The sequence below is a fragment of the Perkinsus marinus genome (genome assembly GCF_000006405.1).
Source record: "Perkinsus marinus ATCC 50983 genomic scaffold scf_1104296969090, whole genome shotgun sequence".
In the NCBI taxonomy this organism is placed as follows: domain Eukaryota; phylum Perkinsozoa; order Perkinsida; family Perkinsidae; genus Perkinsus; species Perkinsus marinus.
This window is the reverse complement of record NW_003202922.1, coordinates 557,221-578,495: the sequence shown is the minus strand read 5'-3', so window position 1 is coordinate 578,495 and position 21,275 is coordinate 557,221. Positions and strand designations below refer to the sequence as shown.

Genomic DNA, 21,275 nt, shown 5'->3' with positions numbered 1-21,275 from the left:
CTGTATGGAGACCTGACCTATGGTGTAGCCTACCACCATGGACAGCATTACCAGCGATAGCCATATCATGAGATGTAATATGAGGATACTACTCAAGTATAGCAAATGGACGCTGAAAAGAGGTATTGGTCTCACTGGCCGAACAGGAGTGGGTCAGAGGAGTTCAAGAGCTACTGAGGATCCCTCCGCTCCACCCAAACGGATGAATTGATCTACTTCAAACAGGTCACCACTCGATGCAATTGGAAACATGGGCACTGACGAGGTTCGACATCTGGTAACATGATGGCGAAGAATGCCACTTGAAGCTCCATGTCTGAGCTCTGCAGGAGGATGGAATAGAGTATCATCTACATGAAATCTGAGAACAGTACCTCAACGTTGATAGTGGAAGGCTTTACGAGGAAGCGTGGAGCATAGGAAACAAGGCCAGATGTCTCGATCTGGCTAGTACTACTATCGACATGGCGACACAGAGACCATACATGCTGACGTTGCTTAACACAAGCTACAAGAAATGTAAGATCAACTGGAAGATAATGTTACCAGCTCCACAAGAACAAATCTTAGGACGAAAGGAATTATTTTAGGGCGTGCGCGACAAATGATGCGCAGTGCGGGCCGTTGCATAATGGGAGATCGAGGAAGGGTTCACCTAGAACATCCACACACCTCGACCTCAGAGTGTTGTGGACCTGTTACACCATTGCTCTCATCATCATCTTTTGATATGTTGGGGCGGCATCGACTATGTACTATCCATTTGTTATACATAATATTGATGATGGTGAGTATAATAGTGTGGAACATCGAGTTGATCACGCACATGTCCATGCCGATTGGGATGCACCGCATTTCGACTCCTAGTTCTTGATTATGTTTCTAGGTATGGGACCGTCCTATAGTAGACGGATGATGATGAAGACTCTACCGTATTGGGCCAGGAGTATGATGCACTGTCATGCCTCTCACTGTCATCCCCCATCATGTCCTCCTGTATGGGCAGTAGCATGGTGCCCTATCCATGTATGTTGTCGTTGATGTCGGATTCTCCTGGCCGCAGGTATCCGATGCTAACAGAGGAATCAGTTGATGGTAGCATGTGTCGACTACAATCTACATGCCCCATCACCCTACATCGGTGATGCAGTATCTGGGGTATACGTTAAGACTAGGTACGGCTATCGGAAGGGATACTGACTTCACTGGCGCTTGTGTGGGTGGAGAGTATTTACGACGGTATTGATGCAGCCTACCCAGAGCCTATGGATTATGTAGTATTGGGAAGGGACTCGGCCCACCAGTTGCAGAGACAGCTGCACCCATATCGAAGCGTGTCATACTACTGCATGTCTTGGTCCTGTAAGTAGCGACGCATACACTACCTCGTATCCTAGGCAACTGTTATATCATAAACAACATCATCCCCACCCTCCTCTCAGCTCGTGTAGAAGTACTCTACCATGTGAATGCCGGTGGAGGCGATCACTCTCCGAATGATGATGATATCCTACCATTAGGGTACATGCTAAGACCTTGTATTATACTTGCCTTCCTGCTGAAAGGTTGTTATAGGTAGCTTATGCAAGCTTGTCGCGTTGAGTCCATAATTACATCTCGATCATGGTATCGTACAGTTTCTTCCGGTGGTTCTTAGCTACACTATCCCATGGGTGCCTCGCGGGAGAGGGGTCGTGATGATATCACAGCAGAGGGCCGCAGCCCACGTAGTGATAGTAGACGTAGGGGTGGTAGAGATAGATCGAGGCATGGATCGGATGATGGAGGGGATGTCCACTCGAAGAGGGTTAGGGAAGATAGTAATGCCAGGAGTCAGCGTGATAATCCTCGAGACGAGCCGCATCGTAGCCGTAATGACGACCCCGAAGATAGTCCTACTCGGAAGCGTAAGGAGGATACAGGTGATGATGGAGACAGGAAAAGGTCTACAAAGGATTATGATCGAACAGCCGCTCGCCATAGTAGTAGGGATGATCGGTCCTCTAGGAGGAGTCGTAGTAGAGGTAGTAGAAGGGTTCAGCGTCCTACCGCCGACATGGATACCTTCATCAGATCGGGATCGTGGAGAGGGGCATCGTCGTCATCGCCGTCATCATCATTATGATAGCCGAGAACGCTCTAGACGTAGGAGTCCTATCAGACGTGATCGGAGGCCTAGGGATAGGAGGAAGCGTTGGAGCCGGTCTCCCTCTGAGAAACAGAAAAAGCCTTTCAAGTGAGGAGCCCTTCCTCGCTCGTATTCGGGCCTACTTCATAGTTCTATGCATCATCATCAGATTCGATTCCCCACCTAAGGAGCTGGCTGCCCAACTAGACGGAAGTGGAACATCGTTGCTAGGAGTAGGGCTGCTTGTATAGAGGTTGATAGTAGTGCTGATGATGTTAGTTGCCTCAAACGGTTGTATCATCCTCCTCTACCATAAAGGAGGCCTTCAATGCTACTCTAGCAGCTGAGAGGCAGAAGATCGCTAGAGAGCTGTACATAGGGCAGATTCCACCTGGCGTACTACCATTACTCACCATCAACTATACTCGATAGTGATATGTTACTAGATATCTGCAGCCCACTTGATCGATGTATTGAATGATAGTCTTATGAATATGGGTGCTAATGCAATGCCAGGCCGGCCTATCGTACATGGATGGTTAGGTAGTAGTAGTAGCAGTGATGTACTCTAGTAATGCTGTAGGGTGGTATACCAGGTGGGGATGGTTTATTTGCCTTTGTTGAATTCCGTACTGCAGAGGAGGCTAGTATAGCTTTAGAGAGGCTCAATGGGCATCAGCTTAAGTCATATGGTAGCATAAGCAATACTACACGCGACATCTGTCACTTAGCATTTATCAGGTGTGAGCATTAAAGTAGGCCGTCCTAAGGGGTACATGGGCCCTGCACCCGAGGATTCAGTCAATGCCTATACTGCAGGGGGCAATACGGCATCATCATCATCATCTGCTATTCCAGGAGGGATATCTGCTGCTGAAGGTAGGCTGACTGGGATGATGCTGGGTTGTAGTTATTTGGGCTCAGTTGCATCCGATACCAGTAGACTATGCCTCATCGGATTCCCTTTGAAGGCAAGTGAACACTCTATCAAACGGGCATTACGGAGTGCAGCTAAAGGGGAGATACGACATCTAGAGATACTCAAGCACACTTGGAATGATGAACAGATTGTAGTATAGGCTTCCATTGCTAGTGGTGTATGAGAGGTTATCGGCTTACAGGTGCTAGCCGTCTTCGAATGTGTCAATATAGAGGACGAGCATAGATTGAAGAAAAAGGGTGAAGTTGAGATACAAGGCGTGAAAGCTAGGATTATCAACCCTAAAGATGCCATAGTCAAAGGGTAATACTACTACTACTACTCCTACTATGCACAGGCTGTTATACTCCTCATAGATACATGAACTTTGATGGTGATATAATGAAGAAGGGTATGGGTTTGGAGGTAGTCCCGTCGAGAGTACTTGTCATGACTAACTTTGCTGGTAGTGTTGAGGAGTTATTAGATGATATCAACTACAGTGATCTCATGGATGTAGGGTAGATGTACTCATAATGGCCTACTCCGATCGATAATCATGCTCAGGATATCAAAGTGGAATGTAAATCGATAACTGGTGGTGCTGATGTCCGAAGTATTATCATACCCCGTCCCGAGACCAATACTACTATACCCACAGTCAATGATGTTAATACACCTAATGGCGATGCACATCATCATGACTCGGCTACTATGGAGGATAGCCACCAGACGACTGTGCAGGTATGATGTAGATATGATGCCACTAGGAGCAGTCGTCCTCTAAACTCAGGGCAACACATCGACTGCAGCAGTACCAGCTGTGGATATGCAAGTACCAGGCCTTGGATGCTGCTTCATAGAGTTTCGTAGTGTTGAAGAGGCGGGGCAAGTTAAACGTATATTAGACGGACGTAATAGGGCAGCACTTGTGGCTAACTAGATCTACCTTATCACTGTTGTACAGGTATCTTCGGTGGTCATGAAGTATTCGTTACTTACTTCTCTGAGACGCGTTTCCAGAGAGGTGATTTTGCCAATCCCATGCCTAACACAGATGAGCCTGGTATTGCTACTATCCATCATTAAAGAGTGTCAATATGGTGTCCTTCCCTCAGAAGTCGGCTTGAAAGATATAGGGGAGAATGCGCCGCTGTTGGACGATGGTATGGATACTGATGAGGATGATAATATGGTTGATGCCACCAACATTGATGATTATGATGACGGTGAACAGGATATGAGAATACATAATAGGGATGATGTCAAGGTAGTAGTCACACGGCCTGTCGGCACGTAATGGCAACGTGTATTAGGCACGTAAGAGGAGTAAGCAACCATCACCATCACTAGCAGCTGAGGATCTCGAGATTATCGACTAAGGCTCCCGCCGGTTGCCTAGCTACTACACGTTTTCTCTATCACTATCCGTATCAAGTTTCTCAACCTATTCCTCAGCCTCAAGTTAATGGACTATGATCATCACTCACTCTAGGAGGCTCTGTCGCCGCTAGTGGTCTACTTTGTTTGTTTATCATAATGAGTTCACCCTCACCTGAACAGCAGCCTCTTCTAGCATCGTCGGAGGATAATAACAACAATAGTAATGCTAATCCTGAGTCGGCAAATCAAGAGGAGGATGCAGAAATGAAGGCTCTCATGGAAGACTTGAACAACATGAGTAATGATATGATCGATCGAATCGTACCTAGATTCGATCATCAAACGCTAGTCTAGCATCACTTGGCATTCATGATATTGATCTGTTATTAGGTACTGAGGGCATCCAGCAACGGGCCCGGCTCATACAAAATGATATACGAGTTTACAAGTCAGAAGTTCAACGTTTAACACATGAGCTAAACTCCATTAAGGAGAAGATGAAGGACAATCAGGTATAATATCGGGTTATGGCGTAGACTGCATATTAACCTTCAGGAGAAAATAAACCTCAATCGGCAATTGCCCCATTTGGTTGGTAGTGTTGCGGAGATCTTACCTGCAGATGAGGATGAGGCAGATCTCCCAGAAGAAGGTAGACCATGTGGTGATGGTAGGGGCAGCATCGATGGTAATCCTCTCAGGATCTGCAATAAGCACTCTCCAACGGAGAGAGAAAAAGGAAAAGAAGTCTATGGTAGTCAAGACGACTACAAGGCAGACCATCTATCTACCCATCATTGGTCTTGTAATACATCAGCAGCCGCAGTTCCGACAAGGATTCTCATTGTCAGGTTCCAGTGGAAGAGCTGAAGCCTAACGACCTGGTGGGGCTCAACAAGGATTCCTATCTTGTCTTGGATAAGCTGCCTCAAGACTTTGATTCTAGGGTCAAGGCAATGGAAGTTGATGAAAGGCCTACTGATCAGTACTATTACTACTACTACCACATTTAAGCTGGGTAAGGCGGCTAACATCATGATGTTACTCCTTTTGAAGGTATTCTGATATCGGAGGTTGTGATAAACAAATTCAAGAGATGATAGAGGCTATTGTGCTCCCAATGACCCATAAAGAGAGGTTTGATAAGATAGGTATATCCCCACCAAAGGGGCTCTTGCTCTACGGCCCTCCTGGGACAGGTGAGTCAGCATTACTCCTTTCAATGGTAGTATGCCCTCGCCTATGCCTACACCTTGTCAGGTAAGACTATGATGGCTAGATCATGTGCTGCTGCGACTAATGCTACTTTCCTCAAACTAGCTGGACCGCAGTTGGTCCAAATGTTCATTGGTGATGGTTCCAAGATGGTAATATACATTCAGCAATGTGATGCTGGTGGCTGATTGGATTCAGGTCCGTGATGCATTTAATTTAGCCAAGGAGAAGGCCCCTGCTATCATCTTCATTGATGAGTTGGATGCCATTGGTGAGTAGTCCTATCCCGCCCTTATCATCATAATATCCAATAGGAATGAAGCGATCAGCTGGTGGTGAGTTGTCTGGGGTAAGAGAGGTCCAGAGGACTATGTTGGAGTTGCTTAATCAATTGGATGGATTCAGTAGTGATGATCGCGTTAAGGTAATGTGGATAGTATCATGGTACTACCGGTTACTACTGGCATCAGGTTATTGCCGCAACCAACAGAGCTGATATGCTGGACCCTGCTCTATTGAGAAGCGGTAGATTGGATAGGAAGGTCGAGCTACCTCTGCCCAATGAGGATGCTAGGAAACGGTAGGCATACTATTTGGTGGCATTATCGATGGGAACAGAGCACATAATGATGATGGTGATGGTGAGCGATGGCTTCAGGATCCTTCAAATACACTCTCGTAAAATGAATGTGAACAAGGAAGACGTGAACTTCGATGAGCTGGCTCGGTGTACAGATGATTTCAATGGTGCACAGCTGAAGGCAGTTTGTGTTGAGGCTGGTAGTTATACCATTCCTATGGTATGTGGTACGTCGGTCTATCTCAGGTATGGAAGCACTCAGACGTGGGGCTACTGAACTCCAACATGAGGACTTTATGCAAGGTATAGCAGCAGTACAGGCTAAGAAGAAGACTAGTCTCAACTATTATGCTTGAGTACTGCTACTCTCGTCCTCTGTGTGTTGTATGTCTGCGCTACCTCTACCGTACTCCATCGCAGCAACCCTTTGATGACGAAGTTTCCCCTTACCTCGCTCGCCGCCTCTTGTTGATAGTAGTCCCTACTGATGGTATGATGATAACTCTCCTCAGTGAAGAGGCAGTATTATGCTCCTTCACCACTCTCCTCCAATCACAGCCTATTAACGATGCTATCTCGTAATATGGAGGATGCCAGTCATCATGGAGCGGCTGTCGATACTATTATTATCGATAGTGATTGTGATGATGATGGTACGGTTCATCAGAACAGGATGAGATCAAATGAGTTGGGGGATTCGAGTGGAACATCTTTGCTCTACCTAAATGATGAGATATTGGCATCTATATTCCTCTGGTTGCTCGGACCAGAGGATGTAGCATATCGGCATATCCTGCCTATGTGCAGCGCTAGCAGTACTCTATCTGGCATGGATATAGCTGGGGTTGATGAGGGGCAGAGTAACAATAAGGTAGAGGTGGGAGATGATGATAATGACGAGGCAATGCCCCAAGGACACCAGGAGGAAGCTCTGGATAGTAGGTCTCGACTATACACACTATCACCATTATATTATTCGGTAGATCATCATGGTCAGCATAATGGGCCGGTCTCGCATAGGGCTACTCTTGAGAATAGTAGTACACCGGTTGGCGCAGTATTGACAGGAAGGGAAATACTACGATCACTCTGCAATAGAACGAGAAATGTAGGCTATCTAACATCATGGCTGTCATCATCATCATCATCATCATCATCATCATCATCATCATCATCATCATCATCATCATCATCATCAGATAATCGATTCCCTTTGTGGAGTCTTGACTATACGTGTAAAGGATCTAGTAGAGTCCGCAGTCATTAGTGACTCCCCCACTATAGCTCCGGCCACTCTGCCAAATCGGATCACATGCCAGTGGGATCACTACACTGCCCGTATTATTATACCCTTTATCCGTCTTATACTTGTCAGGAATTACATTTTCGATTTCACGGGTATACATTCGACATCCCTACGAGGCCCTCTAAATACCATAGTCAACTTCATCAATACCACAACATATACACAAGGATTGCCTCCTTCCCGTATGGCGGCGGCAACATTGTTAACACCACCAGCTAGAGTGCATTTGCTCAACATTAATCCATGGATGCTCGAGCCAGTAGGGACTAGCATTGGGATCAATCATCATCAATTCTTTGTCTTCTCAGAGTAGCCGCTGCATCCGTGACGTTTTCGGGGTTGTACGTGATATAGAGGAGAACAACAAAAAGAGTTGCTGCTTCCCCCAGCGGATGATGGACGATATCTCCTATAACCATAGCATGCTCATCGACAGTTCCTCCTCATCTTCATTCCCATCTAGAAGAATGTGAGTGGCGGACCTTTGGTATCTATGCACGATCCTATGAGTATCCGATTCAACACGTCGTATGTCCTGCACTCGTATAAGATGATATTAGTAGTATATCATCACTGATATTAGTGCCTTGCAGCACTATATCGTTTGTCCCGCTATTTGAGAGTACTCTGATAATCCTCTTACCATGGGAGGTTGGTTGTTCATCCTTTAGAGAGGTCGTTCGAATGACTCTATGCGGCTTCATAATACATCAGCAGGAGCTGCCTCCATTGAAGGTAGTAGTTCTATCACTACTGCACAACACCACTATAATTATCCTGTAATCAGATAACACTCAATAACCTACGCTCACTTTCTCTAGCATACTGCACTATCCCTCTTACTGGACTTCATGCTGCGTCCCCAGATACAGTACGTCAGGTAAGAGGAATACTACTGCTAGTAGTTATATATTGATGTTTATGTTATCATAGTAGGTACCTTGGTTACCATCTATGCCCATGTTGGAGAGCCTTGAGCTACGACATATGGTGGCTGTGGACAGCAGTGGTATGATGTCTCTAGGTCATGGCTTGCCTATCCTCAGTATTGGTGACAGTGTTGGCCTCCCTGATGCATTGTTGGAAGGCATCCTACATCGTATACCCAATCTAAGGGATCTACTCATAGACTCCTCGGCATCTATCATGTGCCCTGATATAGCCTCTAATGCCCCTAAACTAGAGCATCTCGCCATATCCCACTGTCCACGATTGAGACCATCCTCCATCGAGAAGGTAGCTAAAGAATGCACGAGACTCAAGTTACTAGACATACGAACACTTACTCAACTGGCCAACGAGGTTAATTCACATGCTTTGGCGGGTATAGAGAGTCTACGCCTACCTCCAGCTGTTAGAGAGGAGTATCTCAAATCGATCCTGTCTCATCAACAACAACATCATCATGCTGCTGCTGCTCATAATGGTTATAGTCAGCAGCAGCAGCAGCCGCCTCCACGTGGTATCTGCTCGCTATCTCTTTCTGAAGTGGATGATATAGATCTTACTCATGCATCATTGCAAACACTGTTCATAAGCAGATCGGAGTCGATGCCTCTGCCAAGTCTATCATCCCTCACTGCCAGTCAGTATCTCCGTCATCTATTTATCAGTTTCTGTCGATTAGACCCAGCAAGGTTTAGAATATCGGGTACATTCTCCAGCTTGGAGATACTATCACTACATAATGTAGTCTACTCTCGTGATCAACTATCCCTATTGCTGGCATCTACTCCTTCATTAACAGCGTTGAGCATTGCTTTATGTGACCTACCTACCACTCGACAAAGGGATAACAATGCTCCTAGAGATGAGCTAGAGCCTCTACGTGTACCTGGTTCGAATCCTCCAATTCCTCTCAAGTTCCCTCATCTAAAGTATCTCCATATATCTGGAAGTAAGAGGGTTCATTACAGTGCTATTGTGCCAAGTATAGTATCAAATGCCGATGTATTGGAACAGCTTGAGCTACTCAAGGTCTCCCCAGTGTATAGTATAAGCTCCCCGAGTCCAAGGCTATCCTCTATCACAGTATCATTGCTGCCTCCTACCCCATCAACACGTGTGAGGTTGATAAGGGACATCCTCAATGAGTCGACGGCTATAGGAGGCCATAAGCTGTTGCTACAACATCATCACAAGTCCGAGGTAGACCTTTTTGTAGCAGCCCTTACTAGACAGTGTTGGAGCATGAAGTCCCTGGTCCTCGCTGGTTGCTGTCTTCAATCCCCTCCTACACAGGAGGAGGCATACCCCACTACGCAGCAGACCATGAAGATTGTACGAGAGTACGAGGCGTTACTGGGAGGTGGTGAATCAGGGAGGGACACTCGACTGAGCATCGTTAGAGATAGTATCAATAATGGGATGGTCAACCAGAAGAGGTCCTTGGCCCCATCATCCAAGGCTACCCGTGACCACGAAGTACATGACTCTACTCAGAGGGAGGGGGAGCAGCCGGCCAATGAAGATGACGAGAAGGATAGTGATGATACTGGTAGTGTCGATGACTATCGACGTTTGAGTAATGGAGATGACCTTATGTTGGATCTCATTATAGAACTAACTACGGCAGTAGCTCTGGGCTTACTAGCGCGGCTAGTAGCTGTCAATGAGATAATGTACTCTAATTACCAACAACACCAACAACATGCACGAGGTGCATCGGCTACACACTCCACGCTCGAGACCTTCCCGACACCTGTCTCGCCTCCCATTCTACACAGGCCAGATCTATCAGGGATACACATGGACGATGATGATGACGATGATGAAGTCTCCTCGCCATTGGTAGAGATCCCAGTAAGTATGAAGTTGTTATCATAATGGTGATGGCTAACCTCAGTCCCCCACTCCGAGGAACCCTCCCTCTACTGATCGTAGACAGCCCTTCATACCACCACCGCCACCACCGTTGATATCAATAGTGCCCCCTCTTCCTGCCATGCACACGATACAACAGCTACTCCTCGTGCATCGAATGCCAATGTCGGGACTGGAATTGGATGCTCCCTCGGGTGAGTGTATTTCTGTTGCTGTTCGCCTCCCCATTATGTACTACAGGCTCTACTCAGTGGGACTCCTCTTATAAGGAGACTATGGCGGTGCTTATTTCCGCCCCTGTGAAGATGGCCTTTGAAGTCTTAGCTGGGGACAATAAATCGATGGACTGGGGAAGAGAGGGGGAGGAGGTAGAGGAGGAGGGAAAGGTGTCAGGGGTAGCAGCTGATGATAGACACAACAAAGGTGAGAACTGCTGCCTGTTCACAAGTGAGCCCGTGTCCTCTAGAGCCGGTGATGGATGGTGATGATGGTGATCCTATGTCGTCATCCCTTGTTGATGCTAGACACAGGGCTGTCTATGAATACGGCAAAGCGTATCAGAGTATGATTGACAAGTTTATGTCGATGCGAACGGCTCAAGTACTACTATAATAAGTACCACTCTTTCGGCTGTGATTCATTCCTCAAGGTTACTGTCATGTCCCAATTGCCCGAGAGACAACAACAACAGTTGCTCTGGAAAGGCTTACTTATACAGTCTACTGGTGCCTTCTCGAGGGAAGGGGCATATTCCACCAAGATCCTCACTTATCGGAAGACCCTCTTGAAGTAAGCACCAGCTTCGGCTGCACCATTCTGTCCCCTCTAGTAGACATGACCAGATACAAGGAGTCCCCAGGAGAGCTCCGTGAGTATCTATCAACCCGGAAGCTGGTGAATAAAGAGCTCGCCGCATTACTCTCTAGGAGGCTAGCATGTGTACCTGAGTCTGGTGAGTTTGAACATCACCTGTCGTAGGATTCTCCATCTCTTTCCCAGATCGTTGGGGAGCTCGGTGTCGGTCAGCTGAGAATCGAGAAAGCGACATTATAGCGGGATGCCTACGTAATGCACTTACACCTGCTGGTGTTATTGGTGGAGGTGTGGCCATACTCCCATTGAGAGAAGGCGCGAGGTGATGCTACTGTGGGGGGGACTAATATCACGACAATACTGCCGGTTTCCTCATCATAGTTACCTACCCAAGCTCTTCGATGACCTTCCTGTGCATCTAGCAGCCCCCTTATTGGTGCATAGACTAACTTCACCATCCCATCAGTAATGAAGCCCTTCTTTGTTCTTGCACATGTCCGATGCTGCTAGGTATGCAGCGGACGTGGGTTTGGTCTCGCAATTCGGTGAGTTCATGGAGATGTGCATATCAATGTGTATACGATATGATACGATAGAATTGAAGTATCCTGGTTACCATGTGTTACAGACAGCTATAGCTAAGGCTAATGCTCTTGACCGTTCCACACGGGAACCACTACCAGCCTTTCCTACGGAACAAGTGATGATCTTATCTCCTCCAGTGATAGCTGATCATGTTCCCTTTCAGGTAGCAGATGATCTACCCTTGATACGCGTAGGTGTCGCAATGGTATCATCAACTAAGGCTGAGCTGGAAGTCCGTAAACGCCCGTGTGGGGAGGCCTCGAGCCAGCGCCGGAAGACGGCAGTGCACCGCTTATTGATGAGCCTAGCATATGGGCGTCTTGCGTGTACTCCTATGACGCGGTTAGAAGATCTCTCCATTGGAGACCTCCTAGACCTCCTCAGAGCCTCTATCAACCACATAGCAACATCTCTGCTGAGACTCCGATCTGGTACCGACAACACCACACTGCTTCAAGGAGCTTACCATACTTCGATTCAAGATCCTCCTTGGTGGAACGGCTCCTTGGAGTCAATGAAGTTGAAGTATTCGGTAGTGTCTCGGCTTGCGAGCGGCAACACTAACACTGCTGGTGGTGAGCATTGGGCTCTCGAGGCGTTTGAGGATCTGCGGAGCAAGTTCCCGAACCTCGTAGTGCTACAAGTCGAGTTGCCGGAGGCAGGGCTGTCCAAGTTGCACGATATGCTAGAGGAAGATATTCCATCGTCCAATGGTATCAAGTCCACGAAGGTTGTATGTTCCACGCTGCTACCACGGGTCCGCACTCTGTTGTCACCGCATGGTGGCCCTACTTGTGATGAAGACTCTGAGCCTCCTCCACCTAAACGTCCTAGGCTCACTGAGCGCTGCTCTTCGGAAGGTTCGCAGGCGACAGATAATAGACTCCAGCGGTATTCGAGCGATATTAGTGTTGCTACCACCACCAGAGTATCACAAATTGGTGTTCGTGGTCCAACTCCACTACATTTCAACTCGGTGGATACTGAATGGTATAGAGCTACCGAATGTTGTACTGTAGCAGATAATCTCATTAGACTACAGTCACAACAACAGCAGCATCCATGTTGGGATTGGGATGCGTTCTTATCGTAATAAATCGTTTTTATAATCATTGCTGTTGGCATAGCTTGCTATCATCCGTACACTTACAATCCGCGTATATTGCTACTATTACGTGTTTCTTGTGAATCTCAGAAGTGTGAAGTCTACTTGGGTTGCGTTCAAGAGTTGGCATAATACCATCTTTTGGTAGATAGAATAACTAGCACTGATAATGGCGAGGATCAAACAAACTGCACATAAAAGCACTGGTGGTAAGATGCCTCGCAAGCAGTTAGCTTCAAAAGCTGCACGCAAGTCCTCTCCTGCCGTTAGTACAATCCGTCGTCCGCATAGGTTAGAACCCTCCTCCTACTCCTAGTATCTATCACCCATTATCATTCTAGGTTCCGTCCAGGCACAGTTGCTCTTCGAGAAATAAGATGGTACCATGAAACCTTTATCCCGCATGATGACTTACAACTCTGTCTACAGGTATCAGCGTAGTAGTGAACTTCTCATAAAAAAGTTGCCTTTCCAACGGCTAATTCGTGAGATAGCCCAGGAGTTCGAAGTGGGCCTGAGGTAGGGTTATGAGTACTCGACCGTTCCCATGTGTGCTCTATGGTATTTCATGCAATATATCAGATTCCAGAAATCAGCGGTTCTCGCTTTACAAGAGGCTGCTGAAGCATATCTCGTCGGGTTGTTTGAAGACACCAACTTATGTGCCATCCACGCTAAACGCGTAACTATTATGCCCAAGGATATGCAGTTGGCTCGAAGGATCCGAGGAGAATGAGTCTGATCTATTTACAGTTCTATGTGTTTACTGTTCCTCCTGAGTGTTTGGACTCTTTCCCCGCCTTAAATGGTGTTGGATTATGCCTTGTCAATAACATGGACATGCTCAGCAATCCTCGATGCGCGACCAATATCGGATGAAAACGGAAGGAGGACTTTCAGTGGAAGCGATCACCCTTATCATGACATACTGGCAGAAGGAATGGCATGCGCACTGCTTGCCCAACTACTGTGCGGACCTAGCAGCGCTAATGGCCATACAAAGGATCGGACATCCTAACGTTGAACGTATTCAACTGTAGATGATTCAACTACAATGTAGATTAACTAACTCTTAGGCATTATGATTAGCCATAGAACAACTCAATATACCCAATTTGCTGTTATATGATTTGTACCCTTCTTGTCGGCCTTTATTCCTTGTTGACAATGAATATATCTTGCTTGCATGGGAAGTGGGTTTAGAGTTATACACGAAGTTCTTTATCATAACCAGATACTCATCAACACAAAACCTACCGTACAGATTAAAAATTGACGGAATTTCCACCTTTTCATCGATATACACATGAAAAACCAATCATACCGTACTGATGGCGATATACACTCACTCCGCATTTTGCTAGGAGTGGAGACATTTCAGTGGCTGTCAGTGCATGCCACTGCTTGACACATCAATTGCACCCCATTGCAACGAAAATAGTAGAAAGTTGGCCATATATGATGCAGATATCCAATTTAATATCAAGACGGATCACGGGGACTTTGTCAGTGGGACTATGAAGTATGTTACAGTAAAAAAACGACCTGTCCTCAAGCTAGACAAATTGATTTCATATGATGGTTTTTCCGAGAGCGCTCTCCACCAATTCCAGACCAAGTCGGACCTGAGATGCATCGCTATGGTATGTATACTGCATGATTAGACCTACAGTTGGTGTGCCCCGAATTAGAGGGTTATCGCCATGAAGTTGCTCTTCAAATTCGCAGTCACCATGTTTGTTTTCATCATCAAGAGGCTGGCCAATGGCTAATCAATGGATGAGCATATTGTTCATGATGATCAGATGGCGGATCCCTCTTACATGATACCGAGACTGCCGTCTGTGGGCTGCTCATATCTCTGGATTTCTTTAGGATTTCCATATCCATCACAGGGTTGATCTCCACAAGATCCATACTGCCTAACTGTCCTGTCATAGCCAACCTCTCGCAAATGTAATGCGATTCCCTGAGTGTATATTAGTCTATCCTGTCACAGTCTACCATTGATACATACCTGTAGGTAAGGCCGCCCTTGGCCTTGGTACCAGTTCCGGGGGCGATTACTGGATCTACGTACAACCTTGACATAGACATATCCAACAATACCCTCACCTATGCCGTCAATGTCAAGAGAGAGGTGGATAGGACGATCGCCTCTTGGATTGATTTGCTTTAGAGCTTCCTCCATAACTGCCGAGATGCCCAAGCGATCGACATCAGTCATGGTGAAACACTGTAGAGAAACAGTCGGGCATAATAATGAGCACATTGCGATAGAGCTCACCTTAACCTTAGATTGCCTGAGAAGCCTCCTCTCCTCTGGATCGATATCACGTAAACCAATGAATGCTGACACCAACGTATCCGATGAAAGGCTGCTAACCAACACTCCTTACCGATTCGATCTTCCTTGAGTGGATGTGACAGATGCTCATCCATCCATTCGAAGCCTCTAGCACGCTTCTCAAACCATCCCATAGCATGGGCAGCAGGCATACCTAAACACACTATTCCAGTAATCGATTTCCAACGACTGGAGAGCCCACCGTGATAGTTCCCCGATGGACTCGTTTCAGGATGGTTGCAGTCACCATGGGCGTCAACCCAAACGACACAAGCATTAGGACGGGCACGCATGACACCTGATGAAGCTATCCATGTACGAACATACATACACTTGTACCAGCAATGGTAGGGCAACCGAGACTGTGATCACCACCGACAGTCAAGACGAACTTCCCCTCGTTGGCCGCGTTATACACTGCATCAAATATCTGATACCAACACCTCTATTGTAATAACGTGAGAGGCCTAACACTGCTCACATGCCCACAGGCTCGGCCGATTTTCTCACAATTCTTGATCTTCGCATTATCGTAAAACGGGATGGTGGCTCGAGAGGACGGCACTGAACATCCATGGTAACCAGCCTATCCAGCATCGATCATGTTACCTGGTGGAGCGTTGGGGACTGGTGTATCGGCCAATTGATCCAAGTCTAGGTCGCCCCGATCCTCGAAGCCCCAACCCACTTCCTCGACGACCTGAGCAGGACCACTCAGTAAGGGGGAATACCCTGGGTAGCATACAGCTGATAGGCCTCCATCTCGAAGGGCTTGTGGAGCCTTAGCGACTCCAGAATCGTAGTCCTGGCCCTCGGATATGGGGGCACCTGATCAACGCATAGAGGGGAAGGTGGCAGCAACAGCATCACCAATCATGACGAGGGTCCTAGGCTCACAGAGGGAAGGAATAGGCGGCCCAGCACTGCCGGTCATAGTAGAGAAGGAGGATCCCATGAAGAGATGAATATGCAATTAGTATATGAACTACAGACGAATGCCGGGCGTCGACAACAGATCCTGAACACCACTCCAACCGAGTAAACTGCGTCAGTATATCTGATGCAGGGCACTATGTTCCTAGTTGTGTATCCTTCTTAGAATGCCGACCGATTACAGTACTACCGCACCTGGTGACAAGACGAGGACTATACCATCGAACCATCCATGGTTATCCCCCTAATGGAAGGAATGTATAATTGATGACAAGCCCGAATTCACGACGCAACATCAACTTATTGAAACTGCGTCTTCAATCGGCGCCCGCCCAGGTCAATTTGCGGCTGGGGGGACGTTGAAACGAATGGGATTCGTGTGAAGAACTCAAGATTTGCATGTGCACTCGTGGACAATACAGAGGTCCTTGCGTGAATTGGTAGATGGACTCATCACCCTTAATTAGTTCAAGGCGTGAGTACTCAGATGCCTTTACGAGAGGACGTATTACCACCTTCTTCGGCCCTCTTCCATTTACTGACCCCAATGCGTCTATGCAATATGAGGTTCCCACTTCTACTACATGCATGCTCACCGCTATAGTCGATTTGATCTTAGTTGTATAGGCTAATATACACTCGATTCTATCCAAGTAGACAGTGCTGCTCTCTCCCTCATAAAACGATGGAGTGTGAGGGCCGCCGAGTAGTACACCTCCTCGTGTATCATGCTGCCATATGTACATATCCGAGGGTATCATCATCATATGTTAGCGATGCCATTCCATGTTCGATGCCGTCAGCATATTCAACTGAATACGGCTTAGATGTAGACTATAGGAGTAGAGGCAAACTTACGGATGATGCCTCGGGGTACAACACTAATTCTTACGGGTTCACCTTTACATGTTAAAGTGTGACAATCCATTCGTCATTCGGACTTCTCCTGCATATACGGAGTACCCGGTGTAGTCGGGGTACACCAAATGTGATGGTAGTAGGGGGGGGAGGTGGGGGAAGAATTATCATGCTGGGTAGCGTACATATGATCGAGGTTATCGATGATCACGTGACGAATGAGAATAGTGGTGATGGAAACCGGGAATGAGCGTGAGAGAGATCGAATATATTACGGGACTAACGTCATGATAATACCGTCATATGTATCTGGGAGACGGAGGAATAGGAGTCGTGTTGTAGGGGGTTGCAGTAGTAGTAGCATCATCGCAGTTCATCATCATTTATCCCTTACTAGCCCGCTGGATCCACTCTGCCTCTTCCGTATGATGCCGACTACTATCACCACAACGGCTTTCCCCTTGTAAGTCCCTTTCGCCGCTCCTAGTGTGTATCGACTTCCCCAGGTGGTTCGCTGATGACGATGATTACGATAATGATCTCGGCCGTCAAGTAACCTCTTCCATGCTCGAGGATCCGTTCGTACCTAGGGTAGCCTATAGAAAGCCCATCACAGAGTGGGAATATGATTCTAGTATCCCCTCGATTTTGGAAGAGTTCAACATGCAACGTATCCCTTCCTCTCAGCGTAGACACCAGTTGCATGCTATCGACATTGATGGGGTGGGGAAGAGACCTCTGTGCAGTAGTAGTAATCGTATACCTCATAAGGAGGAGGAAGATTACCGACGCTTCCGTCCCGATGGTCTCAAGCAGCTCATCCCCTCTTGTGTAGAGGACTCTATACTCCTCCACCATCAGGATGCATTCTATAGGCTACATGGGGACATCCTAAACCATCATGATATCCTCATTGACTGGGCATCTCTAGTGGCGGCCCCGATTGTATCATCATCATCGACGACGACAGGCCACTACACCCCATCTGGAGGGAGCTCTTCTCAGGGCCTGCCGATCCTTCCCACTCCTCCTGCTACTCCTAGTAGTGATCAGGCTAGCTCGGCTGAGGTTAATGATGATGATGAGCGCACTGAGGAGGAGGAGATTACGGATGGTGATTGGACACTCCTAGAGGACGTCACACCCCTTCATCTTGGTGAGGCGTCATCCCCTATAGCTGCTGTAGACCCTTACCATATAGTAGATGACGATTTTGTACTCCTCTAGGCATGATAGTCATCGATGAGGCATAGGCATTTTTAAGTTGTTGTTAGCAGCATCGCTCTGTGATTGTTGTTAGGACTGAGGCTTCAGCTTCGGTACTCAATTGTTGTTGTGCATGCTATCATGATCATCATCAACCTCATGCTTGAGTTCAGTCGACCCCACTACACTGGCATCATCATGGATTATCATCGACATATGGTTAGGTAGTATTGTGGTCCTACCAAATGGGATCATAACCGCTACTCAGCCATCAAAGATTAGTACAATGACCATGTCCTACTCATACCTTCATGTACTTCTCATCGACGGCTAGGTAGGATATACGGTCTATTGGAGGCTCATTGAGTCAGGAGATATGGAATGGATGCTCACAGCTGTGAACTAGGGTGTGTTATCGAGACTCTATCCCTTCGTGTTTGCTTGTTGTAGAGGCTCGGATGCCCTCTCGAGTGTTGTGGTGTCCTTACAGTTTTCGATGTCTCTTTCATGGCTAATACCACCAACTCCAAGTTGAATAAGGGTAGGGCTCTACTTGAGAAGATGGGATGGCAGCCGGGTAGCGGTCTAGGCCGGCAGGAACAAGGGATGAAGGCTCCACTTCATGTACGGCTCAGGGGAGGATATCTTAACTTGCATTATATTGCCAGGTTAAACAGAAGGCGGGTACACATGCAAGGATAGAGCCCTTGAGGGTCAACCGTACAGCAGCGGTGCAACAACAACAACAACAACAACAACAACAACAATCTGGTCATAGTAGTGCTAGTCCTAGCGAGAGTAGTGGGCAGGAGGGTTTACAATGGAAAAGGCAACGGACAGGGGATGGTAATAGTCGGGCATTCAATGTATGGTATGCAGCCTCCTTGTAGATACCTCACAAGGAGGGAAGAGTAGCATGGGGACGTCTATCGCTGAGGCAGCTGCTGCTGCAGTAAAGCTGGCCCAGCAGGGTGGGGTTGAGCATGCTACATCCAAGGTTGGCTCCTACTTCCAGTGTAAGTAGTGGTATATGACGACTGATATCAGGTCACTGCTGTGCCTACCATTGATAATCCCTTTGGTGATCCCTTCCAACCTCGTGATGTCCTCGAGGAGCGTGCCTCCGCTACTGCTGCAGCCCCTGTTATGATCAATCTTGGCGACAATGTACTATCACTGCTACTGCTACTGCTGCTGCTCATTGTCATTACCATCATAATGCGGCCTACATCCTTGCCCCGTACCCTAGGCCCACTACATCATACCTACCATGATGCGCTTGTTGGACTCTAAGGCTTGCCGATTCGAGGCTAGGCTAGAGGATGACTTTGACTGCAAGGCCTTCTTTGATCTAGGGTGGGCACCTATACCTTTGCGCTCAATACCCCTCCCCCATCATCAGAGTTGCTGGTACCCTGGTTGTGGTGCCGATCGAGGGCCATAATGTCACAGCCAATACAGTGGCCTCTGCTGCTGAGTTTATACGTGAGGATGTCATACCAAGATGCCTCACGCCTCAAGGGATCAGTGATCTGTGGTAAGCCTGGTACATAAGCATTGAACGATAGCTGCTTGGTGTAGGGAAGAGTACGGTTTTGGTTCGTCGAGGAGTAGGATCAGATTACAGCAAGAGGAGGACTCAGCAGCAGTAGAGAATGCGGAATGGTTACGGAAGGTTGAAGCCTACCAGCCTCGGGCTCATAAAGGGAAAGGTGGGAGGGCGCATTCGGGGGGGGGGGGTCCCCGAGAACATACCGTCTGTACTAGGTGGTATTGGTGCCGCTACTGTTGGTGACGGACTTGTTTCTGGGACGCCAATGTTACATACTCCAATCGAGAGTAGTGAGAGGAGCCACTTCATCCATGGCCAGGTCTACAGCATTGCTAGCTCTAGTCTCTAAACTAACCTTTCTGTCAGACAATAGACCCAGAGGACAGTGAGCCTGTGGTCAGTAATCTGGTAAAGATACCAGAGAAGGTATCCCAGGTAGTTACTAGGCGCCTGCAGGAGATTAAGATGGCTACCAAGATAGTCGATATCAAGGTGGTAGACATTGACCGGGGGAGGGCTTGCATCAGTATTAGCTCTATCAGATATCATCTACACCCCAGGCAGGTCAGAGGAGTGTCATGCTGAAGGGCACCAAGAACCGGATACAGACGGTCAAGGACATCTTCATGGAGTTTAGAGCATCGGCAGCTGATAGAAAGTCTGCCACCTTGGACAACCTCCTTAATGCGTATCAATATACGTCCCACATTTAACGTAATCCTTTCCATTATTATTCTGATCGTTGTTCAGTACCCAAGGTTGTTCACTACAATGACGCCCACTCATCAGGTGCTTCACTGATGACCCTATCCTAATCGTCAGATTCATCACTATCATCCTCCCTTGCTTGGATCACTGGAGTTCCATGTCCCCAGAATACTTCACTCTAGTAGGGCAACACTCCCACGTCCCTTATATGCCCTGGGCTCTGGATGATGTTATTTTCACCAGCATTTTACCTCATTAGCCTAGTGACTCTAGTAGAGCTGTTGTGTACATCACTCTAAAACTGTATCTCTAGGGTACGCCGTTGCCCTTCAGTCTGCCTGTTCACCTGCCTATAATGTCGTCTACGTCCCGGCATGCTTCAACAGTATCTGCAATGGTTCGTCCTCGGTCTACACCAGCAGAGGTGTATCAAATACTCAAGACCTGCACTGTGGCAGGTGAGTAGTACTCATTAATAGCAGTCATTCACTAGTTGAATGCTGTTGTCTAGATGAGCTTGTTGAGGTATTCGCAACTCATAAACGGTCCTTTGACATAAGATGCCATGCTGAGTACATCGACAGACTAGCTAGACTGAGTGGTGATAAGGTCCCGAAGGGGCTCCAGCAGGATCATTGGCAATGGGTCGAGAGAGCATTAGGGAAGTTGTACGATACTACCATCGCATCAGTGCCATCAACCTCACAGTTATCTCTTAGTCAGCAAAGTGGGTTCCTCCATGCACCCACTATGAGGGAGGGTTTAGGGAGACTTTGCCATGCAGTGGCTCGATGTAGTCCTGATAACATCATAT

General features: G+C 47.4%; 9 protein-coding genes across 9 annotated transcripts in view; 6 read left to right on the top strand and 3 right to left on the bottom strand.

Annotated features, from left to right (window-relative positions):
- Positions 1-1,669: 1,669 nt before the first annotated feature.
- On the top strand, positions 1,670-4,471 carry Pmar_PMAR003022 (conserved hypothetical protein; the record flags this gene model as incomplete). The annotated part of the gene is made up of 15 exons (XM_002768187.1): positions 1,670-1,944; positions 2,129-2,236; positions 2,298-2,361; positions 2,408-2,524; positions 2,575-2,671; positions 2,725-2,820; positions 2,870-3,007; positions 3,053-3,198; positions 3,250-3,371; positions 3,425-3,563; positions 3,615-3,791; positions 3,841-3,961; positions 4,015-4,113; positions 4,166-4,317; positions 4,364-4,471. 15 exons carry the CDS (start codon positions 1,670-1,672, stop codon positions 4,427-4,429), a joined length of 1,917 nt encoding a protein of 638 aa, XP_002768233.1. The 3' UTR covers positions 4,430-4,471.
- An 82-nt stretch (positions 4,472-4,553) lies between these two features.
- Pmar_PMAR003021 (26S protease regulatory subunit 6A, putative) lies at positions 4,554-6,653 on the top strand. The gene is made up of 12 exons (XM_002768186.1): positions 4,554-4,728; positions 4,821-4,942; positions 4,986-5,082; positions 5,132-5,235; positions 5,282-5,415; positions 5,487-5,629; positions 5,691-5,797; positions 5,844-5,916; positions 5,960-6,069; positions 6,116-6,225; positions 6,304-6,425; positions 6,472-6,653. The coding sequence occupies exons 1-12, from the start codon at positions 4,587-4,589 to the stop codon at positions 6,579-6,581; spliced, it is 1,374 nt and encodes a 457-aa protein (XP_002768232.1). The 5' UTR covers positions 4,554-4,586; the 3' UTR covers positions 6,582-6,653.
- Positions 6,654-6,808: 155 nt separating this feature from the next.
- On the top strand, positions 6,809-11,147 carry Pmar_PMAR003020 (hypothetical protein; the record flags this gene model as incomplete). The annotated part of the gene is made up of 13 exons (XM_002768185.1): positions 6,809-7,163; positions 7,209-7,333; positions 7,425-7,543; positions 7,601-7,790; positions 7,840-8,000; positions 8,203-8,266; positions 8,319-8,411; positions 8,468-8,767; positions 9,773-10,333; positions 10,377-10,548; positions 10,595-10,777; positions 10,821-10,954; positions 11,004-11,147. The coding sequence occupies 13 exons, from the start codon at positions 6,809-6,811 to the stop codon at positions 11,145-11,147; spliced, it is 2,601 nt and encodes an 866-aa protein (XP_002768231.1).
- A 1,000-nt stretch (positions 11,148-12,147) lies between these two features.
- On the bottom strand, positions 12,148-12,954 carry Pmar_PMAR003019 (hypothetical protein). The gene has a single exon (XM_002768184.1). The coding sequence runs from the start codon at positions 12,875-12,877 to the stop codon at positions 12,230-12,232; it is 648 nt and encodes a 215-aa protein (XP_002768230.1). The 5' UTR covers positions 12,878-12,954; the 3' UTR covers positions 12,148-12,229.
- A 72-nt stretch (positions 12,955-13,026) lies between these two features.
- Pmar_PMAR003018 (histone 3, putative) lies at positions 13,027-13,593 on the top strand (the record flags this gene model as incomplete). The annotated part of the gene is made up of 4 exons (XM_002768183.1): positions 13,027-13,148; positions 13,199-13,237; positions 13,287-13,376; positions 13,440-13,593. The coding sequence occupies 4 exons, from the start codon at positions 13,027-13,029 to the stop codon at positions 13,591-13,593; spliced, it is 405 nt and encodes a 134-aa protein (XP_002768229.1).
- A 547-nt stretch (positions 13,594-14,140) lies between these two features.
- Pmar_PMAR003017 (Arginase, putative) lies at positions 14,141-16,173 on the bottom strand. The gene is made up of 13 exons (XM_002768182.1): positions 16,075-16,173; positions 15,950-16,032; positions 15,814-15,904; positions 15,686-15,768; positions 15,544-15,634; positions 15,407-15,502; positions 15,257-15,358; positions 15,145-15,209; positions 14,973-15,093; positions 14,875-14,929; positions 14,681-14,826; positions 14,528-14,625; positions 14,141-14,482 (listed from the first exon to the last, which is right to left on the bottom strand). The coding sequence occupies exons 1-13, from the start codon at positions 16,157-16,159 to the stop codon at positions 14,429-14,431; spliced, it is 1,170 nt and encodes a 389-aa protein (XP_002768228.1). The 5' UTR covers positions 16,160-16,173; the 3' UTR covers positions 14,141-14,428.
- Positions 16,174-17,423: 1,250 nt separating this feature from the next.
- Positions 17,424-18,483, top strand: Pmar_PMAR003016 (hypothetical protein; the record flags this gene model as incomplete). The annotated part of the gene is made up of 5 exons (XM_002768181.1): positions 17,424-17,458; positions 17,502-17,612; positions 17,688-17,826; positions 18,001-18,151; positions 18,470-18,483. The coding sequence occupies 5 exons, from the start codon at positions 17,424-17,426 to the stop codon at positions 18,481-18,483; spliced, it is 450 nt and encodes a 149-aa protein (XP_002768227.1).
- A 225-nt stretch (positions 18,484-18,708) lies between these two features.
- On the top strand, positions 18,709-20,466 carry Pmar_PMAR003015 (hypothetical protein; the record flags this gene model as incomplete). The annotated part of the gene is made up of 10 exons (XM_002768180.1): positions 18,709-18,825; positions 18,870-18,978; positions 19,092-19,198; positions 19,249-19,368; positions 19,451-19,557; positions 19,604-19,738; positions 19,783-19,913; positions 19,969-20,072; positions 20,120-20,245; positions 20,296-20,466. The coding sequence occupies 10 exons, from the start codon at positions 18,709-18,711 to the stop codon at positions 20,464-20,466; spliced, it is 1,227 nt and encodes a 408-aa protein (XP_002768226.1).
- A 710-nt stretch (positions 20,467-21,176) lies between these two features.
- The window catches only part of Pmar_PMAR003014 (hypothetical protein), a gene marked incomplete at both ends in the record, with an annotated part of 809 nt that continues 710 nt past the window's right edge, over positions 21,177-21,275 (bottom strand). Inside the window, one exon of the mRNA XM_002768179.1 lies at positions 21,177-21,196. Coding sequence (XP_002768225.1) covers positions 21,177-21,196 — 20 coding nt within the window. The remainder of the gene's footprint in view (positions 21,197-21,275) is intronic.